This window comes from Lissotriton vulgaris, chromosome 3_1, assembly GCF_964263255.1.
Source record: "Lissotriton vulgaris chromosome 3_1, aLisVul1.2, whole genome shotgun sequence".
Taxonomy (NCBI): Eukaryota; Metazoa; Chordata; class Amphibia; order Caudata; family Salamandridae; genus Lissotriton; species Lissotriton vulgaris.
Genome location: NC_141689.1, coordinates 1,804,860,986 through 1,804,881,036, shown reverse-complemented (window position 1 = coordinate 1,804,881,036; position 20,051 = coordinate 1,804,860,986). Strand labels below are relative to the sequence as shown.

The 20,051-nt window shown below is 44.2% G+C and overlaps 1 protein-coding gene across 2 annotated transcripts in view; it reads right to left on the bottom strand.

The window, feature by feature from the left end:
• Positions 1-18,357: 18,357 nt before the first annotated feature.
• SMARCA5 (SNF2 related chromatin remodeling ATPase 5) overlaps positions 18,358-20,051 on the bottom strand; it is a 452,210-nt gene continuing 450,516 nt past the window's right edge. For both annotated transcript variants that reach the window (XM_086962238.1, XM_086962239.1), the window contains exon 24: positions 18,358-18,648. In XM_086962238.1, the coding sequence (XP_086818364.1) occupies positions 18,583-18,648 (66 nt within the window). In that variant the 3' untranslated portion in view covers positions 18,358-18,582. The remainder of the gene's footprint in view (positions 18,649-20,051) is intronic.

Here is a 20,051-nt window from a genome sequence, read left to right as displayed (position 1 = left end):
TCAACTTCTTGTGCTTACCTGACGACTACTTCGACCCGGAGGAGTGATGCCGACTCTCGGAGGAGTGATGCCGACTCTCGGAGCTGTGATGGCTCCGACCCCGTGACCTGTCCCTCGACCTCCTGTGGGCCCGGCAGTCGTGGCAGGTCTGGTCGTCGTGGTCGACACAGACAGTGGAGACACCGATGGTGAGGGTCAGTGACCGACAGTCGGTCGTAATCCTCACAAGGCTTGAAACCAGGCATCCCTAGGCACCGTCCGGAGTCGCAAGACTCAAGAAAAAATGATCAAAAGGGATAAAAAAGACTAGTCAAAAAGTGACTAAAGTACTGCTTTTTCCAGATCTGCGCTTGCTGGCGCGGAAAAAAGAACTGACGTCAGCACGCGGAGGTGGCGCCTAAGTACTCCCACAACGTCATCACGGCGCCGACGACAGAAGCAGAGCTGCAGACTACATCTACCGACGCGCAAGGGTACTGCTACGCAAAAATTTCCAGATCCAGTCTGACGCCTGGGGATATTCTAAGGTAAGGAAACTATCACTAACGTGTCTCTTTCAGATGTAGATCATGTTGCTGCCTTGCATATGTCCCTAGGGGGATGTTTCCTAAGAAAGCTATAAGGCTCCTAGTTTGCGTGTTGAATGCGCTCTAGGAGGAACTGTTAATGTACATTTTGCTTTTTGATAGCATATTTGTATACATTTTACAATCCACCTTGCAATGCCACCTTTAGAGATGGGGTTGCCTTTATGAGGTGGAGAGAAAGACACAAACAGTTGTTATGTTTTTCGAAAAGACTTAGTCCTGTCTGTAGAGAAGAGCTCTCTTAACATCTAATGTGTGTAGAACCCTTTCTGCCACAGAGTCGGGGTTTTGGAAAAACACAGTTAATTCTACAGATTGGTTTAAATGAAAAGGAGTTATTACTTTTGGAAGGAATTTTGGATTAGTTCTTAAAACCACTTTGTTACGATGTAGTTGTAAAAATGGTTCTTGTATAGTAAATGCTTGTATCTCCCTTACTCCTCTAATAGGTGATAGCAATAAGGAAAGCTGTTTTCCACGTGAGGAATTGCAGTTCACATTTATGTAAAGGCTCAAAATGGGGTCCCATGAGCCTTGTAAAAACGGTTAGGTTCCATACTAGAGAAAGGTGGCAACCTAGGTGGGATGATTCTTTTTAATCCTTCCATAAATGCTTTAATTGCAGGTACTCTGAAAAGAGACAGATGTTGTCTGTTTTGTAAATATGCTGCAATTGCTGCAAGGTTCAGGCGCATGGATGAATATGCCAAGTTACACCTGTACAAATGTAAAAGGTAACAAATTATATTCTGGATGGAAGCATCCAGGGGATCAATTTGGTTTTTGTTGCAATAAATGGCAAATCTCTTCCATTTAGCAGCATAACAAGGTCTTGTAAGTCTACTGGCCTCCTTAATAATGTTCATACAGTCTGGTGGTAGGTTAAGATATACAAACTTTAAGACCTCAGGAGCCAGATCACCAGATTCAGTTGATTTGGGTCTGGATGTTGGATGTCTCCATGGATCTGCGTGAGCAGGGATGGAGTCAGTTGTAGCTTTTGGTGTGGAACTAGAGATAATTCTAGCAGTGTAGTGAAGCACGGTTGGCATGCCCATGTGGGAGCTACTAAGATTAGTTTGAGAGACTTGTCTGAGCTTGCATACTACTAATGGTATTAGTGGTAGTGGCGGAAAAGCATACGCAAATCTGCCAGACCAGTTCATCCATATCGTATTGCCCTTGGACAGCGGGTGTGGAAACCTGGCGGCGAAGGTTGGGCATTTTGCGTTTCGTGTGGCGAACAGATCTATGTTTGGATGACCCCACTTGTGAAAGAATGGTTGAAGAACCTGCGGATGTAGTTCCCATTCGTGAATTTGTTGTGTCTACCGACTCAACAGATTTGCTATCTGATTGTGAACACCTGGAAGGTCCTCTGCCAACAGATACATATTTTGTGGAATGGCCCATCTCCAAATGTTCTGTGCGACCTGGGACAGTTGTAGAGAGTGCGTATAGAATACATGGCTGTCCTGTTGTCCGTCCGGATCAAGACAGATTTGTTCTGTACTTGGAATGTTTTGAGTGCTAAGAATATTGCAAGCAGCTCTAGATGGTTGATATGGAACAATTTTTGTTGACTGTTCCATTGTCCTAGAGTTGTATAATGTAGGAGATGGGTTCCCCATCCTGTGAGGGATCAGTCTGCTGTGAGCTCTAGCTGTGGAACAGGTTCGAGGAACGGCCGCCCTTTTGTCAAGTTTTTGGTGTTCCACCATTGCAGAGGGAGATGTGTGCGGCTGTCTACCAACACCAGGTCTGTTAGTTGACCTTGAGCCTAGTTCCACTGTTGTGCTAGACATTCCTGTAACAGACGCATTTGCAGTCTGGCATATGGTACTATGAAGATGCAAGATACCATCATGCCTATTAGTCTCATGAACACTCTGGCTTGCAGATTGTTGCTGTTGAACAACTGTGACTAAGGCTTGAATGCTCTGTATCCTTGCTAGACTGGGATATGCTAGAGCTGTAGACGTGTTTATTGTAGCCCCTAGATACTGATGTATGCGAGAGCGTTGCAGGTGCGACTTGGTGTAGTTGATGGTGAACCCTAAGTCGTGCAATGTTTGAATTGTCTGATGTGTGTGTTGGACACACTGATTGAATGACTTGGCTTTTATGAGCCAATCGTCCAGATAAGGGAAGACATGTATTTGTTGTCTCCTGAGATGTGCTGCTACTACTGCTAGGCACTTTGTGAATACTCATGGTGCCGTTGTCACACCGAATGGAAGGACTTTGAACTGATAATGTTGTCCTTCCAGCACAAACCTTAGATACCTCCTGTGAGCAGGATGTATAGGAATGTGGAAGTAGGCGTCCTTTAGGTCTAGTGTTGGAAGGAAATCGCTTTGTTGCAGTGGTGGGAGCACTTGTTGTAAAGTGATCATATGAAAATGATCTGATTGTATGTGATGATTGAGGGGCTGAGGTCGAGAATTGGTCTTCGTGTCCCGTCCTTCTTGGGAATTAGAAAGTACAGCGAGTAAACCCCTGTTCCTTGTTCTTGTAAAGGAACTATTTGTATTGTGTCCTTTTGTAGAAGTGACAGAACTTCTGTTTGAGCAGAGTAAGGTGTTCTGTAGACATTGGACGCTGCCTGGGTGGTATGTGTGGAGGTGTTGCTGTAAGTTCTAGGCAGTAGCCATACTGGATAATCTGTCGTACCCACCTGTCTGTTGTGATAGAGTTCCAGACAGGCAGGAATTGCGTTAATCTGCCCCCCACAGGAGTCGAATGCTGTGGGGGGAGCAGAGGGAAGTCACTGTTTTGTGCGGAAGAGGTTAGATTACTGTTGTTTTCCCAACCTCATCTATTGTTATTACCTCTATATCCTTCTCTAAAATATCCCTTGTTAGAGGATGTTTGTGTGTTAGATTTGAAGGATGTTGTATTGTCTGCACCAGTTTGTTTGGAGCCCCCTCTATAGAAGGAGCAACGAAAGGAACCTCTAGTTTGTGTGGACTGTAAAGCTACCATAGATTTGGCAGTGTCTGTATCCTTCTTCATTTTTTCAAGTGCTGTGTCTACTTCTGAACCAAACAATTGGTTTTGATTAAAGGATTCATTTAAAATGGTAGTTTGCACTTCCTGTTTAAACCCTGAAATGCGTTGCCACGCATGTCTTCTAAGTACGACACTAGTATTTACAGCTCTAGATGCAGTATCTGCTACATCTAGTGCGGACTTGATTGAGGCATTAGAAATACGCTTGCCTTCTTGTATAAGATCAGTTGCCTGTGCCTTATATTGGTCAGGTAAATGTTCTAGCAGTTTCTCCAACTGATCATAATGAGCCCTATCATATCGTGAAAGGAGGGCTTGTGTATTAGCTATATGCCATATGTTGGTAGCTTGTGCAGCTACTCTTTTGCCCGAGGCATCTATGACCTTGGATTTCTTATCAGGTGGGGCTGCCTCACCTGAAGTTTGTGAGTTTGCTCTCTTCCTAGCATTTGACACAATTAGTGAATCTAATGGTAGCTGTCCTGTAATGTAGGCTGGGTCTGCAGGTGCAGTCCTATATTTTTTCTAATTCTAGGGTTTAAATTTCTAGTACCTACAGGGTCTTTAAAAATTTCTGGAGCATGTTTGATGACCCCTTTGATCATAGGAAGAATCTGAACAGACCTCTGCTATTGTGGAAATGTGTCTAATAGAAAATCTTCCTCTGCCTCGTCAGAATGCACAGGGACCCCATGGTAAATGGCAGCTCTGTTCAATATGTGTCCTAAGCCAATGTTATCTTCTGGGGGAGAAGGTTTTGATGGGTATGCTGTGGATCAGGAATATCTGGTATATCCTGTGTGTTTGGGTACTCCCAGTCTGTATCATCTGTAGGGTATGGGAAAGGCTTATCTGTGTCTATCCCTGTTCCTAAATTATACTCATCATTTTGAGGTGAGTGCGAAAATAAAAGAGGAGAATGTGAAGGAGACATCTGTGGTGAATTGTTAAGAGGAGCAGGAGATGAAGGAGAAGGAAGTATAGGTGAAGGAAGTATAGGTGAAGAAGGGTGCATAGGGGATGCGGCAGAGTCCTTCTTGGCAGGAACCACAGGTGTGAATGTTTCACCTGCCTTCCTCTTCTTGTGAAGTGTAGTGGACACCTGACCTGTCTATGGGTCTATGTAGATCTTTTGCAGAGGATCTGGCTGGAAGAGTTCTTCTCCTTGTGGAACCTTTGTCAGCGCCAATTTTTTCGATACCGGACGAGGTTGTTGCTGGTCTTTAGCCTTAGGAGTTGTTACAGTGTCCTTTGGCGTAGTTTTTGACACCGAAGTTGTTGCTTTCGGTGTCGTAGGCTGTTTTGAAGTCTTGGACGCGTCGGAATCAGGCCTTGCCGGTTTCGGCAGTGAAGACTATGTCTTCGGAGTGGAAGCTGGTCTCGTCAGCTTCGAGGCATTGGACGCTGGCTTCATACCCTTGGCTTTAGAAGTCGACTGTTTCGGAGCTGAGACTTCTTTCGGTTTCAGTGCAGAGGGAGCTGGTGGAATCGTCACGTGCGGCTTGCTAGGTACCGAGCTACAGGAAGGCTTTGTTAGTTGCTTATTAGCCGAGCTCGATGGCGGGCTGTCGAAGTGGTTTTTCGGTCGCGACAGGACCTCGGAGGCGGAGTGATGGCCTTTGCCTTCGATCTGGGTGCTGTGTGTGGTGCAGGGGCAGTACTACTCACGCGCTGACCCGATGGTATGGAGTCATCTGCCTCTGATACGATCTGGAGATCATCGGAATCTTCTTCAGGAACGAGTGGAACCTCCCCGAAGATTTCCACCGGTTCCGGAGCTGATCTCTGCAGGTCGTGTCGTGTCGACGGACCCTCCGATCTGATGGTTTTCTTGGATTGAAAGAAGGCGCAGGCGGTACAGCTGGATTCGTCGGGTTCTGGCGATAAGCACAGATTGCAGACCTCGTGGTGGTCACTTTGCTCCACACCCGGGGCATCTCTTGAACGGCGTCCTTTCCATAGGTGTAGGCCTCACGGCTTGGATATGCCCAACGGCCCGCATCGATGAGCGGAATCGAGCTGATGGGAGTCGAAACGATGTTAGTCGTTGTCGAAAGTAGTTTGGTAAGTTTTTGCGCTTCGAAGTGCTTGAAAAGTCTATTTCTAGCCAGAGCGGAAAACTTTAATCCGAACCCAGTGGGTGAAAACAATCTAAGGATGGAGCCGATGCCCATGCGCACTATCGTCCAAGGGAGGAGTCATTTATTTTGTGACAACAAAGACGACAACGACATGCAATCATCCGAGCCCAACACCAGGTGGCAATCTAATGCTAAGTGTACAATCTGCAGCTCATATGCCTCAAACACTTGGTTCAACCACTGCCCAGTACATACCTTAAAACAGCATCTCTGTTCACTTGTACTGTCAGTATTTGAACTGGCCAGCACAGGGTCATATCTGCTCATGCAGATCTGTCCTCCCATGCAATTTAATGCACCCTACTTAGTGCTGTAAGGTCTGCTGTAGGGGTGATTAACAAATTTTACATGCAATGTTGGGGGACTTGGCACTGTTCACGTTTTGGAGCACCTTGTCATGCAGCCTGCAGTGGCAGTCTTGTGAATATGGTACTGGGTCTCTTAGAGAAGCACAAGACATGCTGCAGATCTAGGGACACTCTAGTACCTATGCCCTAGGTACCAAAGTACCACTCACTAGGGACAAGAGATGCTAAAGGCCTGGTCGCTTGGAGATCAAGTGATCAGTTGTGTCGTTTTGAGTAAGTTACCTGGCACTGAGGACCTGGTCAGCAGGAACCCAGTGCACTTCAAAGTTGCATCAAATACCAGGCTCAAAGTGGGGGCAATGCTGCAACAAAATCACAGTTTCCAGCAATTGCAAAGACGAGACTTGTCATCAGCTATGCATTCTCCCAGGGCCTTGGAGGCCTGCCAGCACTTTGCCAACCAGCCAACATTTCCCTTGAAATGGAGGAACCACTTCCCTGCAGCAGACAGCAGTGACCCGGTACTCCATTCTGCTGACCCCTGGGTCCAACAAGGAAGCCACACCCCATGCTCCAAGACGTCAGATCAGTTTCTCGACCAAGTTTAGAGACACCAGGATCCCCAATGCACCAATTCTCATGGTACAGGAGCCCATGCAACAGCCAAGGCTTGTTCAGTGTCCAGCTCGGACACTACCAACAACGTGGGACGTCAGCATCAGAGGCGCTGATCGACAGGTGAACCTGTTCTGTTTTATCCCCATCTCCAGATAGACCTAAAAAGTGAGAGCCTCCAACGCAAGCGACCCACTAGACAAAATATATCTGCACCAGAGTCCGAGCTTACCAACAGTGCACCCTTGTTCTTGAGACCCTCAAGAACAGAGCCCCCATTTGGGTTCTACCAGACTGGTCCACCAATTACCTTAGTCTTTTCCCCTTTGACTTCAGTGGTAATGTTGGAGGCTACCCTTGGGACCAGCACCTCTGCAATCGGACACTACAGCAGGTAAACTTAAACTGCTGGTGGGTCTAAGGACCTTCGCCTCTACTCACCTTAAGTCAAGAAGAACAACCCTGTAACCCGATTGAAAATACCTCTATGCAGTGTAGGTTTCTCCCATAGAATAACATTACCATGCTCAAGGCTCATGCCTCAAATCTGACAGTTGTATTTACTGTGTTGATGAAAATCGCTAACTTGAAAAGTAATGACCAAATTCGGAAAATCTTTGTGTCTAAATTAATATAATGTTATTTTTCTAAATTGGTGTCAGATTTCCTCAGAATGTGTACCTCATTTATTCCCTCTGTGTGCACAACAAGCGCCCAACATTCCCCTCTGATAAACCTAAGGCTGCGCTACAACACTACCACAAATCGAGAACCTTGAGATTGTTAATGCAAGCCCCTGTAGGCTAGTAAGGGATACCTGGACTCACAGAGCACCGCATGTTGGTACACTAGAGAGCCAGCTTCCTACAGTGTTGTTCATGAGAATCTGAACCAGCCTCCCCTTGATGCATGGCAAGAAGGCTTCAGAGCCAGATCTCTAACTGGAAACTCTAGCAGACTGATGTGGAGACAGCCCTCCACTGACGACTAGAGTACCCTGAGGTCCATCTCCCCCTGATGGCCTTCCTGGTTCATTCGGGACAAGTCGATCACCACCATCATCTCCGGAGAGGGGTTTTATGCTCTACCAATAGTGTTCAAACAGCTAATACTGCACATCTTGAGCCTCCCTCTCAGAATCTCGGTCAGATTGCCCCGATGCTGAACCCATTGGAACTTCAAATTCTAATGCAGAGCAGCATGTGCCACCACGCATAGCTGACAATGAGGATACACAAGGCAAAGAGGCCAAGATGCACAAGGCAAAGATGCCAAGATGCACAAGGTTAAGAGGCCAAGTTGAGTCAATGCCTCAAAGCCACTCTCACAATGATCAAGGAAAGAGCATGAAACATCAGGATCATAGCTTAATGCCCTGTATTCATTGTGGCAACAGTAAAGCCCTGAACTTCAGTGTCCAGGATTGATACACTGAACAGAAGCCTCCTTGAAAGACAAATGGGACGATGATTCTTTGATAGTGAACTGCAAGGACATCTAAGTGTATGCAATAATCCGGAAGTGGTCAATGAATGATGAGCCAACAGCCAGTTGCCGAGGTACAGGAATTGTGGTATTCCTGACCTCCAAAGATCAGTGACAACCACCGTCACATACATGTAAACCTGAGTGGCGCTGGTGAGGCCAAAAGGGGGCACAGGAAACTGAATACACCTGGACTACCTAGAACCGCAGATAACATCTTTGTGGAACTGCAGGACATATATATATGAAAATGTGCATCCAGCAGGACCAAGGACACCATCCAGTTGCCCAGGTCCAGAGCAGACAGGACCGAGGCCAGCATGAGCATTCTGAATTTGTGCTACTAAAGGAAGACATTCAGAATCTGAAGGTCTAGGACAGGCCTCTTGCCTAGTCCTCCTTCAGAACAAGAAAAGAGCAACTATCTCCTGCTCTTTCCAAACCCGGTACCCCTCTTGATTGAACTCTTACAGAACAGCTGCCCCATCCTAGCAGAGTGTGCAGGTGGTTGTCTGAACTTCTTAGATGAGGGAAAAATAACAGGGAGGAAAGGCAGGGCATAGCTATTTTAAACAATCTGTAAGCTGTGCCATCTTAAAAGCATTCCAATACAGTGTCTGCCTTCTCACCGTAATGGCGGGACCCATCAAAAAGCATATCCATGAGGGAGGCCTGCATCACCAGAGAAAGTGGTGGTTCACATCCAGGCATGTTGAAGGACAACACTGGTACAGACTCTACTCCTCCGGCAATCTGTAGTATACAGACCGTAGTGGACAGCATATTTGAGTCCTGCCCATTGTGAACTGTCTGGTCGAGTAACCAAAGATATTCTGGGACTTCCACCAGAACCTGTGGCCATGTCTCAAAGGACATGTCTAACGGACCAGCAGACAAATTGAATTAATGGATCACAGTGCTAGGCTGGAGAAAGAAAACACAAGCTTGCCAAAAGCATCAATCCTCCTGGTTTACCCACCAGGAGGAGTAAGGAGAAAAAGTGTGGGTTCACCTTACGGGTCGAAACTCTGTGGGCAGAGGTGCTTGGTGACCGGATCACAGTTGAATTTGTCTGGATGCCTGCCTGTTCACCAACAGGCATGAATAACGCTTCGAACATGTAGTCAAAGTATCAGTGAGGGCATCTTTTAGAGTAAGGGCTCTGAAAGGCAATGGTCCAGACTCAAAAATCTGTTAGAACATTGATCTCAATGGAAAGTATTAAGAAGAAAGGGGTCCCAGTAAAGGAGGGATGCGTATTGTCGCAACCAATTTGTTAAATCAAATAAACAAAAATGCATCTATAATGTTTAATTCACATTATAGGAGAAAAAGCAACAATAATGATTTCAAACATTGCAGTTGTATTGGTGCCCCTGGGGGTAAGGGGGACGTGCAGTCGTGAGGGTAGTGTAGGAAGGGGATCGTGACAATAAAAACACGTATCTATCAAACGTTAGTACAAATTCAATGAAAGATATATAACAGAACAGTCACAGTTCAAACCAATAATTCATGTTACACATGCCCCATTGTCCATAGTATACAGGAATAGTGGGTAGGAAGAGGCTGTGTCATAGGTCAGGGAGTATGTCGACGTTTCGACCCAGGAGAAGCAGGAATCAATGGAATCCTTGCACGGGGGTCTTCATCAGGACGAAGGAGGGGTGGTGGGGCAAACAACCTAGTTCAGAGAGTAATTGATCCAAATTATTATAATAATTAAAGATGTCTGAATCAGAAGGATTATGAGGGTAGACACATCGTGTAAAGAAGCATACCTGAATAAATCAGTGCTTCCTGGTTAATGGTCAGGACAAGAATCGATGAGGCATTCAATCCCGAGAGAGATGGCAACAAAGTAATTAAAACTATATATTATTGGGACATCATAATGAATAAATCAGACTTACTTATTAGGTTAAATCCGGTATCCCGATAGGATAGGGGAATTGGATCCGGACACTGGGCATAGGAGACCACTCTACGTATCTGTTTAAAGGGAAAATATATTCAGCCTTGGCCGAGATGTAATCACTTAGGGCAAGAGGTCAGTGGGTGGGACAGCTTACCGATTAGCGTAGAGAAATTCACAATGTCCCCGATTTTCAAAGGATTACGTCCGCGTTAATCTGGAATCGTATCCTAAGCGGGGGAAGGGAGAGGGGAATTTAGAAATACTGCGATGTTGGAAAACGCCAGTATTATTAATATTGTCACAGACCAGTGATCGGCGAGCTTACCGATCGGAAAAGTATTCAGCGTCTCTGCGGCAGCCTCGAGGAGAACGCCGAACTTCCTGAAGCGCTAGTAGTCATAGTAACAGGATTGTCACGTGAGCAATAATAAGAGTAAAAAGACTATGAAAGTCTTGGATTGCCGAAGTGTTCAGAGTAAATTATAATGTTTCAAAGTTCGTATTCGGGGAAACACTAAAAATATTTAGAGGGAGGGTCTCTCACGATTACTCAGTTATCTCTTTGGGCGTGACAAAGAATTAAAATTAAAAAACCGAGAATGGTATTCGGGGAAACACAGATGGTGTTATAAAGAAGGAGGGTCTGTCATAGTTACTCCGAGTCTCTGGGCATAAAGGGAGGAAATTAAGTCTTGGGGTTGTCATATACTATTAGTAATCGTGGAAATTACAGGAAAAGAGACCTGCTCTAACTTGGGTATGCCATTAAGAATCTGGAAAGGCAAGAATAAATGGACATGACGTACCTATCGCATGATGGTAAAGGCCATGTTATTTAAAACGGAAATATTCAAACCTTGAAAGACATAATAGTGATCAATTGATATGTAGGTGTACTGCGTACCTATCACAAGATGGTAAAGGCAGTGTCAATCGATCGAAGACGTATATGAATGATGTAAATTGTCCTAATACATTATCCAATCATTAGTCATGTCTATAGGCAAAGGGAGATATCAACCGTATATATCAAATAACAAATGTGCAATATGCAATCAAAGATTGCGATGTCTAACATAAGTGTACTGCGTACCTATCACATGATGGTAAAGGCAGTGTCAGTCTATCGGAGACGTACATGAATAATGAAAGTTGACATAATACATTATCCAATCAGAAGTCATATCTTCAATCAAAGAGGTAGAGTAGACTGTTATGGCAGAGTTGTCAATTGAGAAAAAGAACTATCATGTTCATTTAAACCTGACTGTATGGAGTCAAAGAAAAACATCCATTTTAGTTCACGGATATTCAGAATAGTGGTGATATTCCCACCCCGGGGTCCCAGAGTGGCTTTTTCAATTACAACCCATTTCAGGCTTTCAGGTGGGTGTGTTGCTGATCTAAAATGGTCTACAAGGGGTGCACCTGCCACTTCGCATCTGATTCTGCTCATGTGTTGCAAAATACGTTTCTTAATCTTTTGTTGGGTCTGGCCAATATAGATGAGATTGCATGGGCTAATGATGGCATATATCACGGCTGAGGTATTGCAGTTGGTCAGAGTTTTCAGCTGGATTTTACTTTGGTTATATTGAAACTCTTTAGTCTGTACAGTGTTATCGCAGGCTTTACAGTGGCCACATTTATAGTGGCCAGTAACTGGTTGAAGATTCCAGAGTGATCTGATGGTGGGTTCCTCCTTTGTGGGAAGGAGAGAGCGCACAACATAGTCCTTGACACTTTTCGATTTTCTGAAGGCATGAAGTGGGTTGCCAGGGTGTTTAATGTCATCCGCGATCAGTTGCCAGTGATGGTTGACAATTTTCTTAATTTGGTTACTCTTGGTAGAGAATGTAGTGACGCATACAATGCGATCCACTTGATTAATGGTGGAGTCTTTTCTTTTTAGAAGTTCCTCCCGAGTATAGAACCAGGGAGGAACTTCTAAAAAGAAAAGACTCCACCATTAATCAAGCGGATCACATTGTATGCGTCACTACATTCTCTACCAATGACCTTAAACACCCTGGCAACCCACTTCATGCCTTCAGAAAATCGAAAAGTGTCAAGGACTATGTTGTGCGCTCTCTCCTTCCCACAAAGGAGGAACCCACCATCAGATCACTCTGGAATCTTCAACCAGTTACTGGCCACTACAAATGTGGCCACTGTAAAGCCTGCGATAACACTGTACAGACTAAAGAGTTTCAATACAACCAAAGTAAAATCCAGCTGAAAACTCTGACCAACTGCAATACCTCAGCCGTGATATATGCCATCATCTGCCCATGCAATCTCATCTATATTGGCCAGACCCAACAAAAGATTAAGCAACGTATTTTGCAGCACATGAGCAGAATCAGATGCGGAGTGGCAGGTGCACCCCTTGTAGACCATTTTAGATCAGCAACACACCCACCTGAAAGCCTGAAATGGGTTGTAATTGAAAAATCCACTCTGGGAACCCGGGGTGGGAATATCACCACTATTCTGAATATCCGTGAACTAAAATGGATGTTTTTCTTTGACTCCATACAGTCAGGTTTAAATGAACATGATAGTTCTTTTTCTCAATTGACAACTCTGCCATAACAGTCTACTCTACCTCTTTGATTGAAGATATGACTTCTGATTGGATAATGTATTATGTCAATTTTCATTATTCATGTACGTCTCAGATAGACTGAAACTGCCTTTACCATCATGTGATGGGTACGCAGTACACTTATGTTAGACATTACAATCTTTGATTGCATATTGCACATTTGTTATTTGATATATACGGTTGATATCTCCCTTTGCCTATAGACATGACTCATGATCGGATAATGTATTAGGACAATTTACATCAATCATATACGTCTTCGATCGATTGACACTGCCTTTACCATCTTGTGATAGGTACGCAGTACACCTACATATCAATTGATCACTATTATGTCTTTCAAGGTTTGAATATTTCCGTTTTAAATAACACGGCCTTTACCATCATGCGATAGGTACGTCATGTCAATTTATTCTTGCCTTTCCAGATTCTTAATGGCATACCCAAGTTAGAGCAGGTCTCTTTTCCTGTAATTTCCACGATTACTAATAGTATATGACAACCCCGAGACTTAATTTCCTCCCTTTATGCCCAGAGACTCGGAGTAACTATGACAGACCCTCCTTCTTTATAACACCATCTGTGTTTCCCCGAATACCATTCTCGGTTTTTTAATTTTAATTCTTTATGTCACGCCCAAAGAGATAACTGAGTAATCGTGAGAGACCCTCCCTCTAAATATTTTTAGTGTTTCCCCGAATACGAACTTTGAAACATTAGAATTTACTCTGAACACTTCGGCAATCCAAGACTTTCATAGTCTTTTTACTCTTATTATTGCTCACGTGACAATCCTGTTACTATGACTACTAGCGCTTCAGGAAGTTCGGCGTTCTCCTCGAGGCTGCCGCAGAGACGCTGAATACTTTTCCGATCGGTAAGCTCGCCGATCACTGGTCTGTGACAATATTAATAATACTGGCGTTTTCCAACATTGCAGTATTTCTAAATTCCCCTCTCCCATCCCCCGCTTAGGATACGATTCCAGATTAACGCGGACGTAATCCTTTGAAAATCGGGGACATTGTGAATTTCTCTACGCTAATCGGTAAGCTGTCCCACCCACTGACCTCTTGCCCTAAGTGATTACATCTCGGCCAAGGCTGAATATATTTTCCCTTTAAACAGATACGTAGAGTGGTCTCCTATGCCCAGTGTCCGGATCCAATTCCCCTATCCTATCGGGATACCGGATTTAACCTAATAAGTAAGTCTGATTTATTCATTTTTCCGTTACTATGATGTCCCAATAATATATAGTTTTAATTACTTTGTTGCCATCTCTCTCAGGATTAAATGCCTCTCATCGATTCCTGTCCTGACCATTAACCAGGAAGCACTGATTTATTCAGGTATGCTTCTTTACACGATGTGTCTACCCTCATAATCCTTCTGTGATTCAGACATCTTTAATTATTATAATAATTTGGATCAATTACTCTCTGAACTAGGTTGTTTGCCCCACCACCCCTCCTTCGTCCTGATGAAGACCCCCGTGCAAGGATTCCATTGATTCCTGCTTCTCCTGGGTCGAAACGTCAACATACTCCCTGACCTATGACACAGCCTCTTCCTACCTACTATTCCTGTATACTATGGACAATGGGGCATGTGTAACATGAATTATTGGTTTGAACTGTGACCGTTCTGTTATATATCTTTCATTGAATTTGTACTAACGTTTGATAGATACGTGTTTTTATTGTCACGATCCCCTTCCTACACTACCCTCACGACTGCACGTCCCCCTTACCCCCAGGGGCACCAATACAACTGCAATGTTTGAAATCATTATTGTTGCCTTTTCTCCTATAATGTGAATTAAACATTATAGATGCATTTTTGTTTATTTGATTTAACTAATTGGTTGCGACAATACGCATCCCTCCTTTACTGGGACCCCTTTCTTCTTAACGCTATAGTACCCAGGTCCCAGTGACTTTATTGGGTTAACCCTCTCCTTTGTTACTATACTCAATGGAAAGTAGCCGCAATTCCAGTGCCTCAGCTGCCCTCCAAAACACCACAGCAAATGAAGATCTCTTGTTTGCGGCCCGGGGTTGCAAGTTTCCTGTGAGCTGGTCACCTCGCCTGAGACAGTGCCTCAGGCGAGGTGGCAAGCCCACTGGACATGTTTTAATTGCAGTAAAAGGAATCATCGGTATGTGGGAGCAAGCCATCCCTAGCACCCTCTTTTTAGGGGGTGCTCTGCTCCAGCATAGGATCAATCGGAATCAAAAAGATATCAGCGCCTCTACTGGTAGGTGCAACATGGCAGAGGTACTAGGTAAGAGTCAGGGTACATGATGGCTGGTTGCACTTTTGTAACTTCAGAGCGTGACATCAGTCAGGCTTGGGTTCAAGTCGGTCAGGGGTTCGGACACTGGTGTCAGCAAAAAGCCATCTAACGGCAGAGTTGGCATTTAAGGTGATGTCAGGGAAGCAGGGACTGGTATAGATCTCATGGCTTGAGTAAAATTCTGTATCTGCACTGGTACAGGCCCAGTAAGGGGACCCATGCGGACTAAAGGCACAGGGGTAACACATAGGTGGTAAACTTACAAGAGGCACTTGCGGATTTATGGGGCTTGAAAATGCACCGAAGGGAGCCTGAAACACGGAAAATTTGCAGCACGGACTCCTTGAAGGCCCGATCTGCTGCATGGTCTATAAAAGTGCTGGAAATTTAGGGTGCATCAGGATCAACTGAGGAAATCCGCTCACTGATCAGAAACCTCAATGGAGGTGAGACTTGCATCTTGAAGCCCTCATACCTGCTCTTTAAAGCAGAGCAGCAGGAAGGGGTCTAGTCATGCTTTGCATTATGCTTGAACTTCAACTTACTAAAGTATTTTGAAAGCAAAGGTGAGCGGTCAGGGTAAAAGGATGTGGCCTTACTGCTAGAGCGGTGGACCTCGAAGCTAGGGAACCAGGTTAGAGTCTCTGCAGGGACGCTCAACATCATGTAATTCTGGGCAAATCACAATCTCCCTGTGCCCACCAATTTTTTTTGTGTCTATCTGTACTGCAACTGATGCTCATGTACAGCGTTATGATACCTTCGGGTCAAGTTTGCGCTATATAAAACATGGGGTCGAGGAGGGGGCGGGGGGTTCAGATGGACCTACGTGAAGGCCAGGAAACTTGTGGTCACCAACGTACTACTTCGCTTCCCAGTCTCTTGGACTACCTTCAGGTGCAGGTGTGTATACTCACTGCACAACTGAGCCATGTCTCAAGCCTAGACACTTAAAATACCTTATGCAGGTCTGTGACAGACATTTGCTTCGTACAGTCGTGGCATGGCTTCAAACCGTCATTTTGAGTGGGAACATTGTCTCCCAACACTGTTGGAATTAGTATGAAAATTGACCAACACAATCAAAGCAGAATTCTGGATCTGACATCTGAAGCCAATTCCCAGAGCACCATCACAGGCCTTCGAGCCCTTCATGGTTTTGCTAGCTTAGAATTATGGTGCTCCCTCAGTCTGCCTTCGTTCACCCACAGCCACCTCTTCAGTGAATGCTCAATTTGTATTCACCAGTCTGCAGCTTCCTCCCATGGTCTTATATGGCCCCAGCATTACTTCAGCCAGACACCATAAATCTTCATCTTGCCCTCATGGATCTTTAGTCGAACCCATGACATCCCAAACTAAACCCAAGCAAACTATGATAGTTCTCAGCCACCCTGTGAGCGCTCGAAGGTCTTGGGCATTTCAGCAGAAACCATTACACTACTCTTTCTACCATAAGTAACCTTTTGCTTGTTCGCAGGCTGCTCAAGGCACTTTTAGCTGGTCAGGGAGACTCTGGCCTAAGCCTGAAGAGCCTTGGGCTAACCCACAGATTCAGCTACCCCTTGCAGACTAACCCCAATAGGCTGGCATCTGTATAAAGGCTCTATATAACTGTAGGTTTGTCAGTTAGCCTTATTTGTTTTGATTATTACTAAACTTCAGTGTCTAACATTTTTTATCACATAAGTAATACATCTTCAAAAATAAGGTTAACAGAACCACAAGGTGTAGGCACTAAAAAAGACAATCAAAGCAAATATTCGCCTTCATTCACATCCAAAAAAGGTAGAGCCAAGCACCTTTATTTACCTGATGGTTTCCAGTAATTTATCGTGTGAACATCTGTAGGCTGTTTTAAACTTCTGTATAGGACCCTGGGACATTCAACATTCACAGGTCATAATTTTATAGCAGCCCCTTGATTTTTGTAATCTACACAGGTTGTTTTATGTTTAAAGGTGAGCCCACACTCACCCAGATACTGGTTTGCTTGGGACACAGACGCAAGACCACTGCAGTAGGAACACACTTAATAGCAAACGCTTGATGGATAATGCAGGCTGACTGGTCATGTGCTTGTACAGCCCCCTACTAATTAGTTCATTTACAAATTTAGAACTATTCAGTGCTGGAGGAATGTTATATTATTCTTTTAATTTTTATTTACAGAGTGCAAAATAGGCAACTGCTTCTTGGAGCTATAACAAACCAATACTAAGAGGTGGACACACATACTACCAAAAACAATCAATTGTAAACTTGAAACCCACCTCTGACAACATCAAATACAATCCTTGTTCAGCTCTCAGGTACCCCTCCTGGTTGGTAGTCTGTACTTTATAAGCACCATAAGCAGTTAGAGTGAAGTCATTTTTCATTTCCAACTGAATTTCAATAGGGGAGCAATAAAATGCATCAAATATTCCAAGGCATTGGTGTCAACGAATTTTACCGACAATTGTCTGGAGAAGGCTTCACATTCTATATAAGTACTATAAGGATGATGATATTAAATTCTTCTAGCTAAAGCAAGTAAAGTAAATGGAATTAAGGAAGCAAAGTTGTGCTTTTGTACAGAACTTTAAACTCTATTACTTGAGGAAGAGGACTTGTAAGTTTTGAAAGGCAAAGGTGTTAAGAACATCCGGTTAAAACTAGAGAAACCAACCTACACTTTGGTTGGCAAATCACAAAGGTGTTCCAGTTGACAGGTGGTGATCAGTGGCTGTGCAGCATCTAGTCAGTTTGTCAAAATGGTCTGCTGCAAATAGCAGCTTTCACAATGCCAGCAATCACAACTATACGAACAAAAAGTAAATGTACCCTCAAAAGAAATAAAAACATTGACATACCCACAGTTAACTAGATAAATTCAGAGAAGCTGTTTTAAGTCCCACACACAGCCAATGGTAGTCAAAAAGAATCTCAAACTGGTGCCACATTCTAGACGTTTGAGTTTCTCATTGACATGTCCAGTTCACGAACATCGAACAAGAGGTATGCCAATTTCCTTTATAAAAAATAAAAATAAAAAAAATGATTATATATATATATATATATATATATATATATATATATATATATATATATATATATATATATATATATATATATATATAATCCAGGTTTACTAATTAGATCGCAAACTGATTCAAAGCATGCATTCTGAATCAAATCCACACTGCAAATTTGCATTACAACTTTGCACTTTTAACCGAGATGACAGGCAGTATTTTAAGTGTTTCCTGGACCTGGCATGGCTCGAGAAAATGGATATGCGGCCAATAGTCAAAATTATTTTCCTTCTTCATGATGGTCCAGCACAAATTGTTCTTGATCTGCCCGCGTTGTCCTTCAAAAAGTAATCCGCGGAAAGCAAAGTAAATGGAGACTATTTTATTTTGTCAAGTGGTTATGGTAAAAAAAAAGTTCAGCACAGCTGTTTATTTAAAAAAGGGGGAAGTATAAACTATAATGTTGCTAGTAAACGGATGAAGCTGATGTCCTTTAATGACATAATAGTTTATCATTGTACAGTACATCTTATGAAGACCCGTAAAATAAGGAACTACTTTTTAAATTTAGTGATCCAAATTAAAAGTCCTTTCAAAGTTTTAATTTCTTTCGCCTTCCTCTGCCGTCTGGAGTACTGTCAGATTTACGCTTCTGTGCCTGAAAATAGAAAAAAGTGCATTACTAAAATGTCTTAACTCACTATTCAATGCAGTCCTGACAACTGTATGCCATTTGCCTAAGTCCATACATTAAAATAAATTGCTTTCTTGTACTGCTATTTCAACAAAGTAATACTGTGGCCTAAATATAAAATAAAGCAATATGAAGTGCAAAGCTTGCAATTTTGTGAATTTGGTACTGTAGATCGTAAAGCACAAGTTACTGACCTTCGGTAACGATACATCTGTAAGAAACAGTAGTTAGTGTTAGATTCCTTACCTTGGAATATCCCCAGGTGTCAGACTGGATCCGGAAAGTTTTGCGTAGCAGTACCCCTGTAGGCATCGTTTGCGGCTCTGCGTCAGTAGTCTGCGTCGTTGGTGCCGGGATGACGGAGTACTTAGACGCCGCCCTCGCGCGCTGTCGTCAGTTCTTATACACAGCTTTTCCGCGCCAGGAACGCAGAGTCATGATAAAAACCGACACTGTGCCATGAAACTAGGGCTCTCAAAGGGAAGAACCTTAACCCTAGATATCAGTTCGAGAACGGGGAGGATGGGTGGGGCGGTAAGGAATCTAACACTAACTACTGTTTCTTACAGATATATCGTTACCGAAGGTAAGCAACTTGAGCATCTGAAAGAAACAGGTGTTAAATTCCTTACCTTAGAATAGATACCCCAGGAATACCAACCCCGGTGGTAGGTCTGCAAACCAATGATCACACCAGAAAGTCCTGGAGAACAGAACGGCCGAAAAAGCCATCTCTCCGGACTTGGTTGTCCAGGCAGTAGTGTCAAGTGAACGTGCGCAGCGAGGCCCACGTAGCTGCCTGACAGATGGGTCTGCAAGGGGACTCCCCGACCCAGGGCAGTAGTGTCCGCCATGGCCAGAGTGGAATGGGCACGCAGCCCAACAGGAGGCTCCTTTTTAGCCAAAGAGTAGCATACCTTGATGCACAACACGACCCACCGAGAGATGGTCCGTTTGTGCACCGCCCGTCCCTTCTTAGCGCCCACGATACCAACAAAGAGCTGGTCGTCAACCCGGAACTGCCGTGTGCGGTCCAGATAGAATGAGAGCGCATGTTTTGGGTCCAGATGGTGGAGCCTCTCTTCCTCTTTCGAGGGATGCGGAGGCGGAAAGAAGGTGGGCAAGGTGATGGACTGCCCGATGTGGAAGGCTGTGACTACCTTGGGCAGGAAAGAGGGACGCGTCCTCAAGACAACTTTGTCCGGATGGACAGAAAGATAAGGAGGTTTGGAAGAAAGAGCCTGGAGCTCACTTACTCTCCTGGCAGAGGTGATGGCAACCAGGAAGGCAGTCTTAAGAGTGAGAAGACGAAGAGGGCAATTGTGAAGTGGCTCAAAAGGAGCGCACTTCAAATAAGTAAGAACAAG